Source organism: Saccoglossus kowalevskii, chromosome 14 (assembly GCF_978046115.1).
Source record: "Saccoglossus kowalevskii chromosome 14, keSacKowa6.1, whole genome shotgun sequence".
NCBI lineage: Eukaryota > Metazoa > Hemichordata > Enteropneusta > Harrimaniidae > Saccoglossus > Saccoglossus kowalevskii.
In genome coordinates this window covers 26,392,679-26,417,598 of record NC_140654.1, presented here as the reverse complement: position 1 = coordinate 26,417,598, position 24,920 = coordinate 26,392,679, and the positions used below count along the sequence as shown (strand labels likewise).

Genomic DNA, 24,920 nt, shown 5'->3' with positions numbered 1-24,920 from the left:
TTAACAATGAAAAAAGGGCCAGAACCCATCACCCATGTCCTGTCACTGATGTTTTGTTGCAGTGCCAACATGCTTAACAATGAAAAAAGGGTCAGAACTAATCACCCATGTCCTGTCACTGATGCTTTGTTGCAGTGCCAACATGCTTAACAATGAAAAAGGGTCAGAACTAATCACCCATGTCCTGTCACTGATGCTTTGTTGCAGTGCCAACATGCTTAACAATGAAAAAGGGCCAGAACTAATCACCCATGTCCTGTCACTGATGCTTTGTTGCAGTGCCAACATGCTTAACACTGAAAAAGGGCCAGAACTAATCACCCATGTCCTGTCACTGATGCTTTGTTGCAGTGCCAACATGCTTAACAATGAAAAAGGGCCAGAACTAATCACCCATGTCCTGTCACTGATGCTTTGTTGCAGTGCCAACATGCTTAACACTGAAAAAAGAACCAGAACTCATCACCCATGTCCTGTCACTGATGCTTTGTTGCAGTGCCAACATGCTTAACAATGAAAAAAGGGACAGAACTAATCACCCATGTCCTGTCACTGATGCTTTGTTGCAGTGCCAACATGCTTAACACTGAAAAAAGGGACAGAACTAATCACCCATGTCCTGTCACTGATGCTAAGTTTAATATATAATTTTTGATATAGTCCATGGATTCACTTTAAGTGACTCAAGACACTTTCTGGGTGATTATGGTAAGCTGAACACAATAATATTTCCACATCACATAGGTGTTTGCAACTGCAGTCTACAAATGAGAAGTTTTTTCATTTGGTTTTCATTCCCATTATAAATATGTGACTATGTTGTTTTGTTTTTCAGAAAATCATGAGTGACATGAAACAGGCAATGCACCTAGTGTCTAATGACAACCCGGTAATCACAAAGTATCTGAGGGCAAGAATGATGATAAAAATGGCAACTATGTATATGGATTGTGATTCACACGCAGGAAGAACCAGAGATTTGACAGTTAATGGTAACAGAATGAATAAAGCAACAAAGTTACTAAAGTCTCTCGAAACCGAGCCTGATTACATCTATGCATGTGACCTCGGGTACCTGAAGTGCTGCTATCTTCAAGCTAAGGCCAGTTGGTTTTTCAGAAAAAAAGAGTATGTTGACGCTGAGGAAAAGGCAGTGGACGCAAACGAACTTGCCACGCTGAAAGGTTTCAAAACACAAATTGGGCCATCACAACAACTTATTGATGATATCTGTCGCAATAAACCTTACTGTGTCAAATCCAAGGTTACTGAAGAGGAAGATATTTCTGCAGGCTGTCTTGCCGATCAGAGTAATAATGAATCACCAAAGTCTGACAGTTTGAGTGATGAGTAAACTTCATAAAAAAAAAATGCAAGATGCATTTCGATATACTTAAATTGAGAAACGTCACTACGGTTATATCTCAATGTTGTACAAAGATGCACTTTTCGATTTGGAGGCAATGTGAAGGTAATTTACGATAAATATTTCATAAAGTTTTCATGAAACAATAGTATGAAAGACAATAGTTCAGGGTGCAAGGGCAATTGTCAAAAAAGTAGTTCATTATTTATTGAAGCTTTTGTGTTATCAAATATATTCATTTGTATTGAAGAGAACAGATGAGATTATTTATTCTTTAGTTAAGCCTACAATAAAGCAATCAGAATAATGCCAGTAAATCTCAACATTGCATTATTTATAAGAACATTGTCAGTGGCGTTTCTTTTGAAATTGACACTTTTATTTCCATCAAGAAACGAAATGAAATTTGAAATGAAGTTTAAATTTTGAGCAAAAGTATTGCATGAAATATGAAAATGGTGAATTATACATGCATTCTAACACTAAATATTATTTGATCACCAGCAACAATTTTAAATTTGCACTGCACTTTTGAAATGCAGTGTTGTTAATTTCCAACAAATGGGGAATATTACTACCATACTTTGTTGCAAGAGTGATATATATATATATATTTCGGCACCCACTGTAATTCATTCACTTTATCTTAGTGGGAGGCTCGTCACCTGTGCATGCGTGGGAATTGAGTCCCAAGCGATGATAACATTACATGCTAAGAATGCAAATGCTCATGGGTAGACACTTGTTTGTAAACAATGACACGCTATGGCCATCTGACGCATGCGTTGGTAACGACTCCCCGCTTTAAGTCTAGCTTCCAGCTAGTTTACTCACTTTAAAACAGATAAACCGATTTATGCACGTGTGAAATTTGAACTTGATTGGCTAAAGCATGTGCAATATGTGGCTGGATAAGGACGCATACATGCACGCACACACATGCACAATAATAGAGCAAAAACAACTTCTGATCTTTGTGTTATGAAAACAAATCTGTAAATATATCTGATCTAGAAATTAAACACATATTTTAAATGTTCATTGTAACCGTTTATGATCTATGACCTATCATGTTGTGTTTGTTGAGTGAAGTTAATGCAAAACAGATGTCCATCCATATGTGTGTGTGAAAGGTGTAAACTGTGGACATTGTTTTTAATACCAACTTCCGAGGACTTGCACACCTTCTAGGGACCTTTTTCATGGTCCTCTGGGAAAACATAATTTATATTATTAGTTAATTTGATTATTAATATGTTTTGCGTAGCTTAGGTTTAGTAAAGAGGGATGGCATGGTTCAATTCATATTAATATAATTGTACCATACCTTCCTCGTTACTAAACCTAAGCTTCGCAAACATTTCTATGTCTGGGGATATTCAACTTTTATTAAACTTAATTATAATGCAATTCTACGTTGTATTGCATTGTTATTGAGTTTAATTAAACTACAATTAAAACGCACCCCTATATAGGAACACATTTTAATCAAGTTCATATCGCAACTATATTAAAAGTTAATCCAATGTGTGTTGTCACAACTACGGTAAGACGCGTGTGCATGTGTGCGTGCACATGTTTCTGTGTGCATGAGTATGTGCATGGGCACTTGTGTGCGTCATTTTGGATGTCCAGGAAGTTGATCAAAAAAATTGTTTGAGTGAACCAGCCATGCATGGCATAGTCCCCGTTAGTTATCAAATTTAAGATATATAGTTTTGTTTATAGTAATATAGCTGGAATATAACCATGTCAGGAATATGATTTAGCACAAAAATGGCCGCCATTCGGCCATCTTGAATCAGATCGTAAAACAAAATAATGTGCATCAAGGTCCTATAATGTCCAACATATATACAAGGTTTGAACAAAATCCATCTGTAAACAGCCGGGAAATGCTTGATTTTGATGATTTTTTAGCACAAAAATGGCCACCATTCGACCATAGGATCGTCAAACCAATATATCTGTATATCTATGACATGATCTATAATGAATATTTAAAATTTTAACATAATCAGTCAAAGCAAGTCAGAGATGTGGCACGAGAACCACATTCATTAAAACAAAATGGCCGCCAGTCAGCCATTTTGAATGTTATCTGAAAAACAAAATTATGTGCATCAAGGTCCTATAATGTCTAAAGTATATACCAATTTTTAACAAAATTCATCTGGATCATGAAACAAATTGATGTGCATATGTATAATATCATGTATGATGTATGTGTGAAGTTCGATTGTGATTGGTCCAGGCATTTCTAAGATACAGGTCTGCACGCACGCACGCACGCAACGCAAGTCCCAGTTTTCAGACTGAGTTAAACGAGGACTAATAACGGATAACAGAATTTAGGATGACAGAAACGTTGTTGATGCAAAGAAAAAATAGTACTTTAATAAAGTATCACAATTCAGTCTGTTTTTTTTTTTTTACTGGCATCTGACTTAAATCCATTACACATCGTAACTGGAAATGAAATGACTAGTGTGGCATCAAGCGAAAAACCAAAAACATCCGAGTAGAGAAAAGAAAACATTCAGGATTTGATAAAAACTGATATATTTTTATTGTGAAAATAAAATACATTAAAATGTTTTGTAGTTTATTATATCACAACTTTACAATAAAATTCAGCCTTTTTGTTTACAGATAGATTGTGTTGCCCTGCAGTAATCATTTAAATATTTCTTTCTGCCAAAAAATTTATTGAACATTTGTATTTTCAGTCAATTACTTTTTTTAAACTTAGAACTTAATACTTTTTTTTTTAAAAGCATGTGGCAAAATTATGCAAACGGAATTTATTTTGTATTATATTAAAAAGGTCAGTAGTCATGATGCATTGCTTATTCAAATTTTTCATAAACAGTGTATTCTACATGTATTGTAAATATCACATAGAAACCAACAACCACTATTCTTTACGGCCAATGACAAGTAATCGGATTCCTCTAAAAAACTGAAACATTTCAATCAAATGATAATGAAACCATTGCAAGACCATATCTAATAAGGAGAAGGTTCTATGGCAAGATAACGTACGAGGCTAAGCTAAACACATGATACTGTGCAGGATTCATTATTGTATCACCACTATCATAATAATACAAACTTGAATTAGACACTTTTTGTTGAAATGAATTTACTTGTGAATAGAGGTTTACATTAACTTGTGATAATATAAAGCTGTGACATCATCGAAACCCCAAATTCTGATAGTAGTGATTAGGAATCTGATAGTCTGTGTTAGGAAGTTTGAATGCCAAGAAACATTGACATTAATGCATTGGGAGACATTATAAACCTTCCAAATAATATAGTTTATATTTATGATTTTCTTACTCCCCAATATATGGAAGAAACTGTTATTTTATCAGATTTGCTCTATTCTTAATGGAATTGCACATAAACCAAACATAATAGTGGAGTGAGACAGTTACATTTCTAGAGAACAGGCTATAGAAATAACCAGTTTTTTCTCAGCTACTCTGTACTGTATTTTAGCTGCATTAGCAATTATCAGATTTTCCCTATTAGATTAGAAACACATTTATAATAGAATTGCACATAAAATATTGCATTTATAAAAGACCATTAAAATATTACTTAATTTGACCATATATATATATATCAACCCTTTCCCAGCACAAGTGCTTCTAATGGGGGAAATATGATAGAAAGGAAATTCTTTAAAGGCCCTGAAGAGTTCATTGGAAACCTCAAACAGTAAAAACCTAATAGTAGTTGTAAACAGATCCTGTTAAATTTATCTTTCTCAATGACTTCAAATCCAAAAGTGGACATTTGGACAATTATAATGTGCATATTACAGCAGTGATTTCAACATTCATTTCATGAAAAGATGAGCAACTGTTATACTATTGGTCAGAATAAAGTTTGAATGCATGGTGTGCTTTGAATTCTGAGAATACATATAAAGCTTCTAATGTTCACATTGCATTTCTGTAACGACCATACAGCCAATCAACTTGTGGTCAAGTTGTGTCACAAATGCTAATAGTTGCAGACACTTGGTGGCGCTGATCTCATAAAACGCTTTGTGCCGACATTTCAGGATATATTATGACTACAATATACAAGGAGAAAACTGTAAAGTATGCACTTAGGCAGTGAAGGATCACGTCAATCTCTAGAATCGATATGACCACCATACTGCCTTTCTGCACACTTTGCAATGTTCTTTTAATTACATATTATGCCTCGATGCAAGGGGTACAACTGTTGATTCTACATAACTCCATGGATCCTAGAAACCAAAGCATGGAATGTAAATGTACAAATCTGACTCGTTTTGGAATAAAAGATGATTGCTTTTCATGGTTTGTGTTCTTTCAAGAAATTAAAAGCGCAAAGTAAATATTACTCGTAAATAGTATGCATGTAAATATATGCTTTATTTTAAATGAGATGCTAAATTGTTTAAGTTGAGGACATTGAGTTACGCCCATATTTTAGAAACCACGCCCAAATTATAAATCAATGTTCAATTAACAGTTAACTGATCTTTGAATTGTGTTGCTGTTTAAACATTGAATTATAATTTGAGCATGGTTTTTCGTAACTCAAAGGTCTTAACTTGATGTCAATTTAGCATCTCCATTTAAAGCGGGAATTGAGTCCCAAGCGATGATAACAACGCTAAAAATGCAAAGGCTCATGGATAGACACTAGTTTGTAAACAATGACATGCTATGGCCATCTGACACATGCGCAGGTGACGACTCCCCCGCTTTAAACAAAAAGTTAGATCTTAATGGTATTCAGTTGACAGCGGTGTGCAAGGGTTCTTCGTCATCAGCGTATTTCACATACGAGTTCACCTTCACCTCATCTTCGCTTTCAGATTCATTGTCATGATGCACCACTTGTGGGACGGCATTGGCCCATGGCTGTTGTACGCCCGTTCCCAGGAACAGAAATGTTGTCATACCCATAACGTATACTCCTGCGCATATGTAGAATACAATTTGCCATTGGTGGCGTGTTTCCTAAAAATAAAATTGTTAAAGTGGTTACACAATAAAGTATTTCCTGTGATTTGATTTCAAATAAAAATTTCACTCAATTATCAATATTCATTAGTACCTGGAAGTATGCACATAAACTTGGTGAGAATAGTGAAATATTGTTTTACAAATTTTTCCCCAAGAACACGTGTTCAACATTTTTACATTAAAAGAAAAAAATCTGCCAAACAAAAATTTCTGCTTTACAACTCTTTTTGTTTTGTTTTAATCCGTATGAAAAAAAAAAGTACTGGCAAATCAAATTCTCCATGGGTATGTCTCTAACACATGCTTTTTTGTTTATTTAGTGCACTTTTTTGGACTCGGCAACCCTTACCCTTTTCACCACCAGTTCCCTCTTTTCAGTATAAATTTACAAAATAGTCCCGTTTATAATCTGCACTTTTCAGATTTAGGCAAAAATTCTTTGAGTAAACACTGAAAATTTATTAAAATTTTGTCTGTTGGCTCCAAAATTAGGATTCATTACTAGAAATATTGAAGAATATGACAATAAAAGTGCAGACAGATTTGGCGAGAAAGTCTGGTGGTGAAAAGGTGGAAGCCTACTCATAATTTTTGAGAACATTGGTAAAAAAATGGCATGACAGTGTTCATTGGTCTATAATGTAAAATCATCAACTACTGTCCCACAACACTATAGCATTATAGTGTGTTATATTGAAGTATTTTGAGAAACTTGTCCAAATATTTTTCAAAAATCGCTATTTTTGGAACAATTCCATAGAGCACAATATTAATGAAAAAATACATTTTTTGACACATTTTAAAACCCAGATTTTTGATACATTTCAGGACAACAATAAGTACCTCATCATTCACAATATATACATTTATTTTCAGCCCAAGTCACCAGCCTACAATTTGAGATGTGGCATAATATCTCTGCCATAGGAACCTATGGTAACAAAATTATAATACTGTCAAAATGGCCACTATAATTTTCTCAAAATTTAAGCTGGTGAACCCCAACTTTTTGTAAGTCAATATCCTTATAATGCCCAGAAGTACAACTTGTTGAAAATGAATAAACTCTGGATGTTTTCATTCATGAGTAGGCTTCTACCTTAAAACCTAATATTACATGTAATAACGTAAATAATCCATCAAGTTTTCTGGACCCTATCTTGACTCGCGCCCTATTCCAAACACAAATCAACATTTATTGGCAAATCCTCTTAGAAGATTTGTGAGCAGAAATTTTCACATGGAGTAGTATCTCATCTGCAAAATTAATATGAATGATAACACCTGTTCAAGGAATTATCAAAATCAGTTTTAAAACTTTTTTAAAGTTGGATTCATACTTTGTATTTTATTTGAAACACATCTTACTGATTATTGTGATCACCATGAAAAATTATAAAAATAGTTGCTATCGCAACAACAAATTCTAAAATATTGGGAAACTGAAGCTAGCCTGCAGTGAAGGGTTAGGTGTCTAACCACCAAATCAAACATAATTTCCATTGTTGTAATTACTATTTTAAAAGAAGCTCTAAATTTGATTTCAACATCCTGTTTATAGATACAATTTCACAAGAGCCGTACCAAATCCAAGTCTTATGATGTTTACAGAGGTCAGCGAGAAGTTTTCTACAGATAATACAAAGTGGGAATATATTAAAAATTCTCTATCAGTAAGTACCTGTTCATTTGTCAACTCTCCAACTATCAAGGGACCAACAAAACCAGGGATCGTTGCAAACATATTGGTGATGCCCATCAGAATTCCTGAATACTGAGGAGCTATGTCCAAATGGTTAATATTGAAACCAGACATGTTTAAACCACCAGTTGAAACAGCTAAAGTCAGACACAAAACAGCTAAAACATTGTTACATCCAATATAACCAGTCAGTACTATGAAAATTGCAGGTAACATCATTCCTGTTAAAAAAAATGAAAATATAATTGAAAACTCTCATCCCTCCCCCCAACCATGTTCTGAGATTTAACTTATAAATGCTGCCCTCAACGCTGTTCATGGGAAAGTGTACAGTACACAAATGTATATATCTATGCTCAGCTTTGAATATTAAAAAAAACAAGCAGCCTATCGGCTGAGATAGCTCCGCTGTTAGAAATGCACATTTTAATTAAAGAACTGAGGACATCATCAGAAAATGAACAATATGTATAGTATCAAAGCAATCGGACTAACAGTTTTTAACAAGAAGTCGAAAATATCACTTTCTACCAAAAATGACCAAAATATTAAAAATGACCAAAATATTCACCAAAATTAGAGAATTAAAGATATCATCACGAAATGAACAAATCTGAGAAAGGTCTACATGTAGTATCTATATATGTAATATCAAAGCAATTGAACTTTTGGTTTTTAACAAGAAGTCAAAAATATCACTTTTTACCAAATATGACAAAAATATTCACCAAAATTATAGAATCCAAGATATCATCACGAAATGAACAAATCTGAGAAAGGTCTACATGTAGTATCTAAATATGTAATATCAAAGCAATTGAACTATTGGTTTTTAACAAGAAGTCGAAAATATCACCTTTTACCAAAAATTACAAAAATATTCACCAAAATTAGAGAATTGAAGATATCATCACAAAATGAACAAATCTGAGGTCCACATGTAGTACCTATATATGTAGTATCAAAGCAATTGGACTTGCGGTTTTTAACAAGAAGTCGAAAATATCACTTTTTACCAAAAATGATAAAAATATTCACCAAAATTAGAGAATTAAAAATATCATTACAAAATGAACAAATCTGAGAGAGGTCCACATGTAGTACCTATACATGTAATATCAAAGCAATTGCACTTGCGGTTTTTAACAAGAAGTTGAAAATATCACTTTTTACCAAAAATGACAAAAATATTCACCAAAATTAGAGAATTGAAGATATCAACATGAAATGAACAAACCTAAGAGAGGTCTACCCAAGGTACATATACACCAAGTATCAAAGCATTCAGGCTTGTAGTTTTCAAGAAGAAGTCGAAAAAGTAAAACATTGACACGGACGACGACGGCGGACGACGACGGCGGACAATCACTCATATGATAAGCTCCGCTTGACAAAGTCGACAGCGGAGCTAAAAATATTATTATGCTAATAAGGCAAGAGTTTACATGAACTGCTATGTCAGACATAGAAACGCAAATTATTTGATTTTAATTATATATATTGTGCCATAATAATATATGTAATAATTTTTGATATCTTTATACTATGCAATACAAATGTCACTCTTAGATTGTTCAATGAAAGCAGGTTACATTTTTTAGACTTCATGACTGACAATCCTGAAATAAACCACCTTTGTTAGGAAGTATATTCTTAGACATTTTTAATTCTCCCAACCTCACTAATCATAAAAACTATATTAATTTTTAAAAGTACTAATTAATTAGCATACAAATTCAATAAATAGTTAATTTTTTTTTTCTCAGATAAAAATAGATCAACAAGAATTTAATGTAAATAACAGTACTGTCATATGCAATAGTGATTTATTGTACTCATCTCTAGAAATAGGACGTACAGGACACTACAATATCGTGCATATAAAATCATTAAAACAGATATTCTTAGCAGCACGAATTCCAAAAGTAACTGTAACAATCAACTGTTTTTATACTTACCCAGCGTGTTCATTAACTTTCTTGTACTTGTAGTGTTTAATAGTTTTCGTTCTATAAAGAAGTCAGCTGTTCTGCCACCAGTTATTTGCACCAGCCAAAGCATTAAGTACGGTATCGCTGATAAAAATCCATTCTGGACAAATAAGAGAACTTATGGTCACAAAGGAAAGTTTTGCAGTGTGTTTAATAGTGTAGATTATGCTGATGTAGGTCTGTTGATATCTACTGATTCATTGATTTGTACGTTATTATTTGTCAATTCTTGTGCGAAATTGTGTATTATTTACGAGTTGGGAACTAATTCAGTGTGATATCACTGAGTTGGTGAGTTATAATTTTTTAATCATGCATGGTCTCAATGATCATTATGTACTCTGGGAAAAATTTATTAACATTGATGATTTGGGAGTAGATTTCATCTTTTTCATCAAGACAAATGCACTGTACATGCACTGAATGTGTGTGAATTGGCAAGCAGGTTCATGTATATGCATGTTCAGGACAAGCAGGTTCGGTATATGCATGATCAGCGCCAGAAGATTTATGTATATGCATGATCAGAGCCAGGAGGTTCATGCAAGTATATGCATGTTCAGGGCCAGAAGGTTGTGTATATGCAAGTTCAGAACCAGAAGGTTCACGTACATGCATGTTCTGGGCCAGGAAGACGTGAATATGCATGTTCAGGGCCAGGGCCAGAATGTTCATACAACAATTGAATTAATTACAGACTTACCTCAGACAAATCAAATCCTAATATCTGTTTCATATATGTTGGTATGCAGGTCATATGTATGTCCAGGGAAAGGAAGTCATGAATATGAAATGCAGAGCCAGGAAGTAATGAATATGCATGTTCAGGGCCAGGAAGTCATGAATATACATGTTCAGGGCCAGGAAGTCATGAATATACATGTTCAGGGCCAGGAAGTCATGAATATGCATGTTCAGGGCCAGAATGTTTATACAACAATTGAATTACCTCAGACAAATCAAATCCTAATATCTGTTTCATATATGTTGGTAAGCAGGTCAATAATGTATAAAAACCCCAGTTATTAGCAATATGTGATAAAGTAATTGCCAGCACAGGTGTAGACGTCATAATTGAACACCATGGTACGTCCTGTAAAAAAAATACACCACAAATCATTCATTCGTTTGCTTTCCTAAACTTTTATAAATTAATCAATGAGTAGGACACAGGTTATCATCAGCCAATCAGTTTATTTCCATTAATTGCTAATTGTAATCAATAGTAGTCTATCATATATCTATCTATATTTCTATTATTTGGTCATTGTTATGAACAAATGGTAACCAATCAGTATATTTTTATTATCAATCAATGATAGTCAATCGTTTTATTTCCAAAATAAAACCCAGTACAACAAATTCAGGTTTCTGGTCATTCATTGCGCATGCGCATATCATATTTTCTCTTTAAAAAGACAAATAAATCCAAAACATTATTTAATTGTCAGACTTACTTTCATTAATTTTTCATTTCCTATTGATCTTTCAATGTAATTTCTTTCCTCAGTGGATATTCTGGGATGATCAGACGGAGTTTCATACACAAGTGCCATCCATAGTACAAACCACAAACAACCAAATAACCCTGGGTAATGTAAAAAAATAGATATCATATATAAGACAATTGATTTTATTGATATTATCATAACATGAAGGCTGACTTTATCAGTGTTCTGTGCTAATGGCCTCACCAGTATTATTCAGCTCTTCTGTGCTATCAACATCATCAATGATATTTAACCTCACCAGTGTTACTGACCTCACCAGTGTTACTGACCTCACCAGTGTTACTGACCTCACCAGTGTTACTGACCTCACCAGTGTTACTGACCTCACCAGTGTTACTGACCTCACCAGTGTTACTGACCTCACCAGTGTTACTGACCTCACCAGTGTTACTGACCTCACCAGTGTTACTGACCTCACCAGTGTTACTGACCTCACCAGTGTTACTGACCTCACCAGTGTTACTGACCTCACCAGTGTTACTGACCTCACCAGTGTTACTGACCTCACCAGTGTTACTGACCTCACCAGTGTTACTGACCTCACCAGTGTTACTGACCTCACCAGTGTTACTGACCTCAACAGTACTGTTATTGAACTGATTAGTAATATTACAACCATTCTACCATAGCATGCCTTATGGCAGAGCCAAGACTTAAACTCACAACTCAATTGTAAAAACCGAGTGACAACCCTCTGATTGTCAAACCAGAATGACAACCCTCTGACTGTCAGACCGGAATGACAACCCTCTGACTGTCAGACCGGAATGACAACCCTCTGACTGTCAGACCGGAATGACAACCCTCTGACTGTCAGACCGGAATGACAACCCTCTGACTGTCAGACCGGAATGACAACCCTCTGACTGTCAGACCGGAAAAACAACCCTCTGACTGTCAGACCGGAATGACAACCCACTGAATGTCAGACTAAAGTGACAACCCTTGGATTGTCAGAAGGCTACTAATTAGCCAAACTTGACAAAAATATGACACGCACCTTCAACCCAATATGCATGATCCCCACACAAAGTTTTAATGAAATCACCCTTTTCATCTCTGAGGAATGATTTCTGACACATTTAAGTTTCAAAATATGGCAAATTTAAGGACCAAAATGGCCACCAGTCAGCCAGGCTTGATCAAACTGTGATGAAAATCAACGCGCATATGTATGCCATATTACATGGTCATTTTATAAGTTTAAATATCATTGGTCAAAGCATGCCCAATAAATGCCCTTGGACGCATGCAGACATGGATAGATCAAAATATTAGTAGTTAGTATTTGGAAGGATAAATAAATCAACTCGCTTCAATTTAAACTAGTCGCATACAGTCCTGCCATTTTTATTTATGTCATTCTCTCTCTGCATCTTATTTATAATAATTTTTTCAAAACTATTTCCACAATTTTGAGAGAGGAATAATTGTTCACCCGTGAGTGAACTTCAGTGCGTCATACACATGTGTGGATGTTGATTGTTCTATTTTGACGATGTCTATGTTTAGACTAAAATGTTGCAATCATGCTACAGTGTACATTGTAAATAAAAATTGGATCAATGTTATCCTTCACAAGACGCATTAAATATAAAGCTGTACACTTAGATAAAACTATGTGATGCAACATATTATGTGATGCAACATATTATTATGTGATGCAACATATTATGTGATGCAACATATTATTATGTGATGCAACATATACATGATGTAACATGTAAATATGACATGCATGTATGCAACTTTTTTTCAGTCCTGTTTTATACCATCGTATTCACACATAAATATTGCAGCTAAAAACATATGCTACAAAAACACCAAATATCCTGTATCTCTGTCTAGAATAAATTTTTCACTTGACATATTCCAGGAGTTAATGTCAAAAAGGGCCCCAATATTAATTAAACTGGCTACACCCCACTAACTAACACCAAAGTATTATCTCAGGAGGAAGTTTAAGCATGTGTGATCATTTGTAGGTGAGCCTTATTTACAGATCTTAATAATGATCTAATTTTGACTAAACAAAAATTTTTAATAAATAACGTTAGAGTATTTTGCTAAATTAAATCAACGTGAATGTGTAAAATTACAACACTAATATTTAATTTGAATATTGTTGTGAAATTATCCCAAAATTTCATATTTACATATTGCATATCTCAATACCAGTAAACGTCAAATACCAGTCTCAAGAAATATCATACTCTATGTTCATTGGCCAGTGTATTTGCTGCAGCCAATAGCTGATTACAATAAGATATTACTAGCAGTGTAGCTAGGCATTAGTGGACTGGAGTGGCTATAATACTGTGCTCTGTGCTAGCAGCTCTTGTTATGAGACTTGTATACTTACCAAACACATAAAACACTGAAGGCCAGCCACCTAGAAAATCTGAATCACATAGAAGACCTGAGATGGGTAATGATACCACAGTGCCTAACTGAGCGCCTGAAACAAACAATATTAATATTATATTGTCAATATCAAATGCAGTACTGTTGTGTAGAAACACCTAAAGAGATAGTGTCATCACACTATGCATGTGTACTTAGTGAGTCCCCATGTAACAGGAATGTTTACATAGCAACCAAATTAAGAGTGTTGCTAAAATGCTGAAGGATGTTTTCAGGCAAGTTCATTACAAATATTTCACACTATTGAGATTCTATTGAGTGCCCCTGTGTACGTGAAATCAGCATTTCTGGAGGTTCAAGTAAAAGTAAATGTAAAAAGTTGATGCGAACACAGATAAACGACAGACAAACAACAACGACCGAGAATCACCATTAAGATAACCTTTGCTTGACTATGCAAACAGTGGAGCTAAAAAGATAAATTTGGGGGCTTTTTGTTGAAAATAATTTCCTTTCGATTAGGTTTACATTTTTGTATTATATGGTGAAATTATTTCTTTATATGTAAGAGTTTTGCTTGATGGCATAGGATGAATATTATTTATACAAATGTTAAAAAATTGCAAACAAGAGAACTAACACCCATCCAGATTTGATTTATAAATGCTGCCCTCAACACTGTTCAGTGTACAGGTATACAGCTTTAAGATGGCGTTGCGGGGAAAAATACATTTCACTTTTTTACCTTTTTATATAGCAGAAAACATTCTTGTTCTTGAGTGAAAATTTCAAAATTCCATTGTGAGTAGAACACCTTATAAACTAAGTTTAAATTATTAAAAACAAAGACATGTGCCATTGTCTTACTTTAACTGTTTAATTTGCATAAATCTTGCTTAATTAATGTTGCTGGAGCTTAACAGTAGTATGCAAATCATGTTTCGAGATCCCAGTTTTGTTTCCTATGTACTTCTTTCAACATTAGTGGTTTCGCGTAAATTTAAAGAAAATAGCCATTAATTTAACTTCATTTTCGACTTCAATCAGGTCCTTCAAGAGTATTTAGCTCTTGTCAACTATTGTCATTTTCTTAGATTAGGACAATTATTTTATTTTTAAAAAAATTTACTAATTATGCAAATTAGGTGATTAATCAGGTCTGTCTGTTGTCCTACAGCATCCATGTACAAAGTTTCATTGAAATGTGATTACCGTAAAATCTGTATTAGAAGCCTCATCCCTAATAGAAGTCGCATCAATTCTTTTTGAACAATTGAGAACCAAAAATTCACCATTTCTCATATGTGTAGATGCTCTAATAGAAGCCGCATTCTCTGTGCTGTATTGTACCATTTTAATAGAAGCTGCAGCTTCTAATACAGATTTTACAGTAATACTCGAGATATCAGTGGAAAAGCTGAAAATTTACTAATTATGCAAATTAGGTGATTAATATGCACAAATGTTTATCCTAAAACAATCAATCTCTGCATAGTCCTTGAGTATCAATGTTTCATTGAAATGTAATGCTTACTACTTGAAATATCAAAAGCTGAAAATTAGGTAATTAATATGTACTGATATTACCCTAAAAACTATCAGGTCTGTGCAGTGTCATATGACATTTATGTACCAAATTTCATTGAAAGGTGATGATTAGTACTTGAGATATCAGTGGTAAAACCGAAAATTTACTAATCACTATGCAAATTAGGTAATTAGTATGCACAAATGTTACCAAAAACTATTCAAATCTGCATATAAGTTCTGAGCATCTAGGTACCAAATTTCATCAAAATCCAATGAGTGGTTCTTTAGATATCAGTGGAACAGTCATGGAACAGCTAAAAATCAGCTAATTATCATGCAGACACACTAACTGCAAAGACTCCCATATCAAACACGAGAGTCAAAAACTATTCAATGGAAATACTACAAACTTTTGTTCTATAATCCTAGTGAACATATGTTTTAAAACAAGTCAAACTTCCATTCAATAAACCTATGCGTTCGGAAGTTAAATAGTTTTAAACACAAATTTAACCAAAAATGGACATTTTCAACCCATTTTCGATACAGTTAGCAGGCACAAAAAAGACATCATACTGTTGAAAAGCTGGCAAAATAAGCTTTCATATGGTATATCACATGATAAAATTAACGTATTTGTTAGTAGTGTAATTTATTGTTTAAAATTCCTATAAATCACGGTGCCGCGCCACTTTAAATACTTAGTAGAGCAACGCTTATCATAATAGTGATTGTCAGTTGTCATTCGTAATCTAGTGAATTACCAGTGTAATAATAGTTTTGTATCATAGAGGTTCTCTCCCATAATGCATTGCCAATATGTCCAGTAACATGTTTTCCACTGAAATAAATATGCTACTGAAAAACCATTTATTTTCAAAAGCATTAAATTTCACTAATTTGATGTTATGAGCAATTTCACTGGGTTTTAAGTTGGCAGGAAAACAACAAGTTCCACTTTTATTTCACATGTTTACATGGATTTAATTCACCAAAATTTACTTATCACTGAAATTAACGAAATTAAAACCAGTGAATAATTAATTTGTTTAAAATTTATATTTAATTGAGGAAATAAAACAGTTTTAGGTAATATGCAAATTAATTCACCTCGGCCGATACTATCATCAGGTATTCATCTAAACATTAAAGAATATGCATTTATTATTTCAATCCAGTTAAGCAATTGTTGCCAAAAGGAAATGCTAAAACTTAATAATTATGCCTAAATAATTTAAATTGTACAAAAAGTCTAAAATTTACAGTATCTGTGTATCCAGTTTATCTATGATGAATAAATGTAAATACCTGCATAAGTGAACGCAGCCAATCGACTTCTTTCAAGCGGCGGCGCCCATTTACCCCAGAGTGCGTGCATGGCAGGAAAAGTCACACCCTTGGACAGAAAATAGACTACATGTACATGTACATTTCATTCAATCATGGTCCTTGTGGTCTCAACAAAATTATCAAGAAGTCAAATTATGGATTCTTGGAGAAAAGTTTTTTTAATATTGCATCCTAATGAGTGAAAATAGATTCACACTCCATGCCCCCCCCCCCAGTTCCCAACAGATCTCAAACTATCCAGCCCTTACTAGCATAACCTTGGATGGCAATATTACTTGGGCACAGAGGGTTAATAGGTTAATATTGTTACAATAACTCATGGTTGTAACAATATTAATATGCAAATTAGTTACCATGGTGAAGCATTGTAAGTAGCTGCACGAGTATATTTATATCACATTTATAACACAAAATCCCCTGTCACTAATACTTACTGCTATATGCTTTATAATAGTCTACCTACCTCACCAATGCCTTCAAGGACTCTTACCGCTATCAATAGCCATACACTTGTTTTTGCTGCAATTGGCGTGACCAACGTTAACACAGACGTACACAAAACGCCGAAACCAAACATTTTTTTGCCAGAGTAACGTAATCCAAGATATCCACCTGGCACTTGTGTTAAGATATAGCCGTAGAAAAATGAACCAAGAATTATCCCCTGCATTCTCTGGTCCCACTGGAACTCTCCTACCTGTGAATCCAATCAATTATTAAATTAATAATTCAGTGGTTTATGAGGTTATAAAGGGTCATGCAATGATACCTACATACAAAGTATTAAAGCATTAAAGTATTAAAGAAGTCAGAAATACAGGTACCGGTAGTATTTTTAAACAAAAATGAAAAACAAAATCACTAAAATTAGAGAATTGATGGTATTATAGCAAAATAAACAAATTATACTCAAGCTGTCCACACATAAAATATCCAAGCAATTTGGCTTGTCATTTTTAAGAAAAAGTCAAAAATAGCATTTTTTACCAAAAATATTTACTAAAATTAGAAATTTTAAGGTATCTTTACCAAATACCTGGTACACTAAGTATAAATACAAAGGGGAACAGCAAAATGAACAGCAGGCGACAACAAGCAATCAGTAATATGAACCGCTTCACCATGTCGATGCTAAAGCCCTTCTAAAGTTTGCAGCAGATTTTCCGAAAATGAAGTATAGTACATGTACATTATTGCCTTTCTAGGAATATTTTATATTTAGTGATTGTGCAACACATTAGGGTCATGCACCCATTTATCACATACACATTTCCACATTCTAGTTGTACATTTTTTGCATTTTAGCCACAGCAGTGTTGATCTTGTGTGGTAAAATCCTGAAAATATTATGGGATATAAGTGTGACAACTGCACAACCTAAATGTGATGAGTGTGCAATGTGAATGCGATAAATGTGTGCGACAGATTGAGCAAAAATTGTACTGTACACGTCTTGACCTTTTCATCATCAGACTTTCTTGCCCAATTATTTCTGCACGTTTTTTTCCTATACATGTATTCTTTAATATTTCTGAAAACGAACCCTAAGTTTGGGGTCAACAGACAAAATTTGAGTCTATTTTCAGTTTTTACTCAAAAAATTGGGCTATTTTTGTCCCAATTTTTTTGAAGGAAAGTGCAGACTATAAACAGGACCATTTTGTGAATTTGTGATGAAAAGAGGGAACTGGTAGTGAAAAGATTACGCCCATATCTTACCTTGTCATGTTTTGTAGTGTTAGACACTGGACACTCATTTGATATATGTGGATGAGTTGCAGTATTGTTCACCATGGCAACCAAAGCTACACTCAAATTGACCCTTAAACAGTAAACATTTAAAAATCCCAGGAATCCCAGTAATGCTAAAACTTGACGACATGACAGACAGCCAGGAACTGTGGTTGCGAAAAAAAAGAAAGATGTAAATTAGAGTTAAATTTTATAACGTAGTTTTTAAACTATAAAATGAAATAAACCATGTTAAACTGCAAGTATCTCCCCCAAAATGTTCATCAACCGACTTTCCACTAAAGAGCACAAAATTGTACACATGTATGGCGAAGTTAACCAGAGAATACCCATGATGCTCTGCTTCAATTTTATATTTTGCTATTTTTTTCAATTATGAATGCTATAATGCAAATATTTTTTAATGTAGAATATCTGTAAAGAAAAAAAAATCCTACTGCATGTGTACAGAATGGTATCGATTGGTTCTGTGCGTTATTTGGGGGGGGTTGTGTGCCGCATGGAGCTCCACATATGTAGCTCGCTGACTTGGCAGTGAAATGATTAGTTTAGTTGTTCATGGTATTATAATGCTGGACATTGGTTTTAAGGTAGAAGCCTACTCATAACAATATATGATTTTTTCAGCCTAAGTCACCAGGCTAGATTTTGAAATATTGCATAACATCTCTGCTGTAGGAACCTATGGTAAAAGCATTACGATACATGTAGTGCCAAAATGGCGACTTTCCACTAAAATACAACCATCAATTTCTCTAAAATAAGGCTGGTGACCCCCAACTTTTTTTAAGTCAATATCTCTATATTGCCTTGGAGTGCAGTTTATTGCAGTGTTTTTTTAATTTATGAGTAGGCTTCTACCTTAATGTTTTCCAATGGATAATAGCACACACCATGCAGTGTTCTCCCCAAAGCGTTTTAGCGTAGCGGGGCCGCTACTCCATTATTTATGCCGCTACTCTGAGAGATTGCCCGCTACTCTGTGGCATTTCCTGTTACTCTTTGTTTTAGCTTATTAATACACGTGCGAATCTGTTAGTCAGCGTCATCAGCGTCCGGTACTGTGAGCCAAATCAGGTGTGAATGGAAACATGTCAGTGATTACGCAAAGACAATGGACTAATACAGCTTCGTACTTCGACAATAAACACTTTCGCCCTATTTAATTGGGGTAATAGCGAGTATTTTCTCAGTAGCATATTTGGCTGGAAGAAGCAACGATGTCAAACAGCAGAAATATTACGTTGTGGTTCCGCGTAGAACGCCCTGCTGGGCCCCTGGTTGCGAGCGATAAACCCACCAGCAACGCGGTCACCGGTACCCCTGTCGGCAGTGGTACTAAACGTGTCCAAGATGATGTTACAACGAAAAGTGCAAAAAAATAAACTCTAGATTTGATGCACAATGGACAACAAAATATACGTGGCTGAGAGAAACATCCGATGGCAAAGGTAAAAAAAGTATTTATTTGTAGCGTTTTACTTGGAAGCGAGTTTTGACCTAGTTTAGTAAATTTTTGTATGGCTTCATTTTTTGCCGATCGTCGAAACATTTTTTTGGAAACGACCTTCTTTCTGGAAGTTCAAAAATTGTTGGCTACGATTTATCAAAGTAACTAATACTAGTATTGTGTTTTGAAATAGTTGGGTAAAGTTTATCGTGGCAATTTTTAAGTTTAGCGACTTTTCAAAATGGCGGCAATTTGTTTATTTTCGTGTTGATCGTGACGATATTTTTTAAATACAAGTATTGATTCACTCCTATTTCTTATCTTTTAGGAATGCTGTGACACATATGTGGAAAATTCAACTTAAAAACATCCAGAAATAGTTCTTTGGTATGGAATTCTATGCCATGTATAACTATTACGAAATATGCTATCGATAAACACGCACACTCGGAGATGCACAAGAAGGCCATGTCATTTAATAGAAGTGGGAAGCAAAGAAAATCACGGCGTTCTCAAAAGCTGCAGATCACTGGGCTTCCATGAAAGTCCGAAAAATCAACATTACATAGAAATCACACAGCAGCAGATTCATTTAATCTTCTACATAAATTTGTTAAAAAATAAAGACACATTTTCATCCATGCAAGCCTGTCATTATTGTTTTCTTTATCTTCAGACAAATGCTAATGATATGTAAATTATATGCAAATTAGCCGCCACTCTGATACATTTTTCTGGGGAGAACACTGACCATGGATCATTTGTATACACGTAATACGGTATCTAAAAGCGTAGTTTTAAAAAAAAACACAAACTGTATCATTTTTTTACTGCCTGGTCTTATTTTATTCACTTGCTACATGTACTGGTACATTTCTATTAATATTTTCAGCCAAAAATGAATTCGTAATTTCAATACGATGTAATAAAAATAGTAATTATAAACATACTAATAACGCTGATGTAAAAATAACACTGATCACTGATATGTTGTGTTGTATAAAGAACTATCTTTTCATTTTTACTATAATATAGATATACTGTACTCTCATATTAGAATGGTTTTTTCACACTGTTGCCAAAATAGTCGAACTCACCATATGTGATCGCGGAAGTGTGAAGTGGTCAGTCACTCATGTTTACAAAAGGAAAAGAAAAGAAACTATATGCCACACAACAGCCCAGGAACACCTATCTCTGACATGTAGTGACTGTTGTCGATTTCAGTGACGCAGGTTTACAAAAACGCACAGACATTACATGAAAACACATAGGCGACCCTCTGGCTCTGCTATGAAAACAACAACACAAATAATGCTGGTTGCCCTTGCATCATACATTATTTTATTTTTACCACAAGACATTTCGTGATGGGCATCTTTCATGGTTAGTGAACATTTTTGTTCACTATTTTATAAACTGGCTTGGCAATTCCCACCACCAAATAGACAATGTCACAGCATTTCGGCTACTTTCCCAACAAATCCAAAATCACTCGATAATCTTGTTTACTTTACATTTGTACTATGATTACATTTGAAGTTTTGATAATTTTATTGCATACATGTAGTCACAAAAATACCCCCAAAATAAGAGAATTTAGTATATAGCCTGGACAAAAGGCATTAATTTTCCTTGTTTTAATATTGCATTTTTTTCGATCTGTGTAACTTCATGTGGAAATCCTAATTAGATTTAAAGTTCAGTTCAGTTCACAACTGACGGCTTTGCAGTATTAGAGGTTGTGAACTTGTCCATATAGAGGATTTTTTTGATAAATTTTTGTATTCACTGACATGATTTGCCATGAGTTCCACAGTATCTTTTTCTTACTGGTGTGACTACAGTGACTGTGTAGTGTACTCGGCAGTTTTTTGTTTGTTTTTGTTTTGTCGATTGTTGTCAGTTGTCTGTTTTGTGTTCTTGGAATATTGTACGAAAATAAACAACAGTTAAATAGGTACGTTATTTCCACTTTGCAGTATATCGTATACAGTACTTGTATACTTTGTTCTCAAGCATAAATTTTGGATTGTTCGGAAGCATGAGATTGTAATGTAAATTTCGTTCATTAATGTTGTCTGATGATGCTTCTTCGGGGGCCTTTAGAGGGCCTGTTTACTAACTTCAAGTTGTTGTCAGTGTCTGACTGGTATACGCAAAATACGACCAAGTAAACGTCAGAATACAAAAAAAAAGAAACCTAAAAATCAGTTGCCCATGCCAAGAGCCACAGAACCAAAACAATCTGTCAGCCATCGCCGTCCACAGCAGCGATATGATTCTACACATTGGAATTGAGAATAGCAAGTGTAGACATATTGCATAGAAATGAACACTAAATACATCTATCCCGGCCAGCAATCGAATCATCTTCATGAGTGATGTATTTCCATCTATTTCCATCTATTCACACCATCCTAAAACGCTCAAGTGAATGTTGTCAAATTCGCGAGTGTGCGTATTGTCATACAGTGGCGTAAACATTGCTACAATCAAAGATGTGCTGAATAGAAAGTCCATTCTGGGCTAGTACCATCGTCAATTTTTGGAGAGTAGAGGACTATTTATACAAGGGACGCTCCAGTGAGAAATTGTTAAAATTGCCCGATTGGCATATCAAAATCAGTGTTTTATTTATTTTTTTTATTTCCCGTGATATGACGGTCTGTATTGACTGACTTCCACCCTTCAGGCCTGGCCAAGTTCAAATCCGGCTGAGTTCGGCGGACACCGGGTGAACGGAGGGGCGTTTCTCAGGGTCGGCCAGGCTATTAAGTAGTTTTGTTCAGCAAAAGAAATCCAACGCCGAAGTGACAGACAGATGACTTACATTTTACATAGTTTGATATTTTTTAGTAACCGTAATGTAACAGCCTGACATATACGCTGTGCATACACACACGAAAAGGTCATTGAAACTATAAACCGTTCAAACTGAAACGAATACATGAAAACATTAAATGAATGACAATCATGATTTGGAAACGAAACGTGTACCTTTCGGAACGCCGTCGAGTTCCTCGCTCTCGTGATCTGAGTTACTTTTCATAATTGGCGTTACTTCATCTTTTATGTCCATGTTGCTTGTAGCCAAACTATGATAGATCCCATTACATGGTACATTGGCTACACTGCTCTGTAAACGGTAACGCCAACAAACATACTGAAGACAAAAACGGATGTAAAGACTGCCTTTCGCTGGTTCCCGGCGTCCTTTGCGAATGGTAGGTACGCCATGACACTTGAGGCGGAAACCAGCCAAAGACTGCCTTAGCTTCGCTGGTTCCCGGCGTCCTTTGCGAATGGTAGGTAGGAGCCACAATGGATGAAGAGTCAACATCAACCAGCCTGAGAATTTTGTAATCATAATCTTAGACAATTGTTAATTTGTAGCTGCAACCTATAGTACTTGCTTTGTCTTTGTTTCTTTGTTTGTTTTTAACACTGATTTGTATTATGCACGGAAATCTTTCTACAATTTCAATGGCTTTCCAATTTATTGTTATCAAATTCTCTGATTATATTTGCCTTTTTTATTGGTACATTCACTATCGTACCAATTATTTTTATTTTTGGGTCGATTTCGCGGTGAGGGAAATAGACATGCAGAACTATTTCCTGGAAACAGATTTAACCACGAGTTTGCGTCCGATTGAATTCGTCGGTGATGGCGCGATAACTATCGTCGACCCTGATAAGCTTATTTAAAAATCAAATATTCAATAATATTATTATTTTCCCAGGCGCAAAAACCTAACAATGTCAACAAATATGTTTCATTGGCTTTCGGTTTTGTTTTCAGGTTTGACATAATTTCTATAAGTGTAACAAATATGTCAGTGACAAGTTCGGGATATTGTAATATTCACGTTTTGTTTAAACACCGATCACGGCATTACTCTCGATTTGTTATTGAAACTTGACATGTTGATACAAAATAATCAACAAAGAAAAGAGGACATGCCTGCCAGTGAACTTGGCATCGACTTTCTACTTGTCACGAGTTTCACCAGCCAGGTCGCTGGTTTTGCTTTCTACTGTTTTTTTTAATACACTGGTGAATCGATTCAACATAAACTAATGTCTAGAAGTGTTTTTAATATCCATTCCCAATACTAAACCCGTAGTTTCTAAATATTCATAACTGAACTGAGTGGCAAGAGAAAGGTTGAGCGATTCTAGTCCGTTAGATGGTCTCTGTATATGGAAATCTAAGATAAGATGTCGTATGGAAGCCTCGTTCTGGGCGCGAATCATCGTAACGGGTGAAAGCAGAACGAGGATAAAGAATACGGTGAATACAACTGCCAGATTCTCCACTTGTATTGTAGCCCCGGCATTTGTTATATCTTTGAAGTTATTATTTAATGTTTGTCTTACTTTGAAAAAATATTTTACTGAATATACTAATAATTCTAATGTCGTTTTTTTCTATTTATAATCAATTAATAAATGCTGGTTCATACGAATATAAAATAGCAATTATTAACATGCCCAATATACAATTAAAAAAAATAACTGCTTGGCACCACCTGCACGAAACTTTGTATCACTGTTTGTAGAAATATCTAGTCTCCCGACGACTGTGCGGTGACTTTCCTCTCATGTTTATGAAATATAACCATTAACATGTTCAGATTCAACAACGGATACACAACACTCTACATAAAGTTATTTGTTCGAGGACTGAGTGAATCTAGTGTAAATTGTATTTAACATTATATACGACGTACATTTGATTTTTTCCTGTATCTTCCGTTTCTGGATTTCTCTGTTTTGCCATTTCGCTGATTATAATTCTCAGTAAACAGCGCTCTCATCTCATGGTACGCAAACGAACTTTGTTTTGATTTTGTTTCAACACTAGCGGCGCTCTATACTGA

At 34.7% G+C, this 24,920-nt stretch overlaps 2 protein-coding genes across 3 annotated transcripts in view; one reads left to right on the top strand and one right to left on the bottom strand.

Moving 5' to 3' along the window:
- Nucleotides 1–2,413, top strand: part of LOC144353338 (uncharacterized) — a 29,003-nt gene extending 26,590 nt beyond the window's left edge. Inside the window, exon 8 of the mRNA XM_085508078.1 lies at nt 836–2,413. Coding sequence (XP_085364204.1) covers nt 836–1,354 — 519 coding nt within the window. The 3' untranslated portion in view covers nt 1,355–2,413. The remainder of the gene's footprint in view (nt 1–835) is intronic.
- A 1,321-nt stretch (nt 2,414–3,734) lies between these two features.
- On the bottom strand, nt 3,735–23,293 carry LOC100367078 (sialin-like). 2 transcript variants are annotated; one of them, XM_002737440.4, is made up of 10 exons: nt 23,035–23,293; nt 18,552–18,730; nt 17,296–17,529; nt 16,791–16,878; nt 13,951–14,046; nt 11,535–11,665; nt 11,027–11,170; nt 10,045–10,177; nt 8,066–8,307; nt 3,735–6,378 (listed from the first exon to the last, which is right to left on the bottom strand). In XM_002737440.4, exons 1-10 carry the CDS (start codon nt 23,114–23,116, stop codon nt 6,151–6,153), a joined length of 1,557 nt encoding a protein of 518 aa, XP_002737486.2. In that variant the 5' UTR covers nt 23,117–23,293; the 3' UTR covers nt 3,735–6,150. The 2 variants fall into 2 exon arrangements, with proteins under 2 accessions (XP_002737486.2, XP_085364203.1); XM_085508077.1 differs by lacking the exon at nt 8,066–8,307 and having other exon boundaries at nt 23,035–23,289.
- Between the last annotated feature and the right edge of the window lie 1,627 nt (nt 23,294–24,920).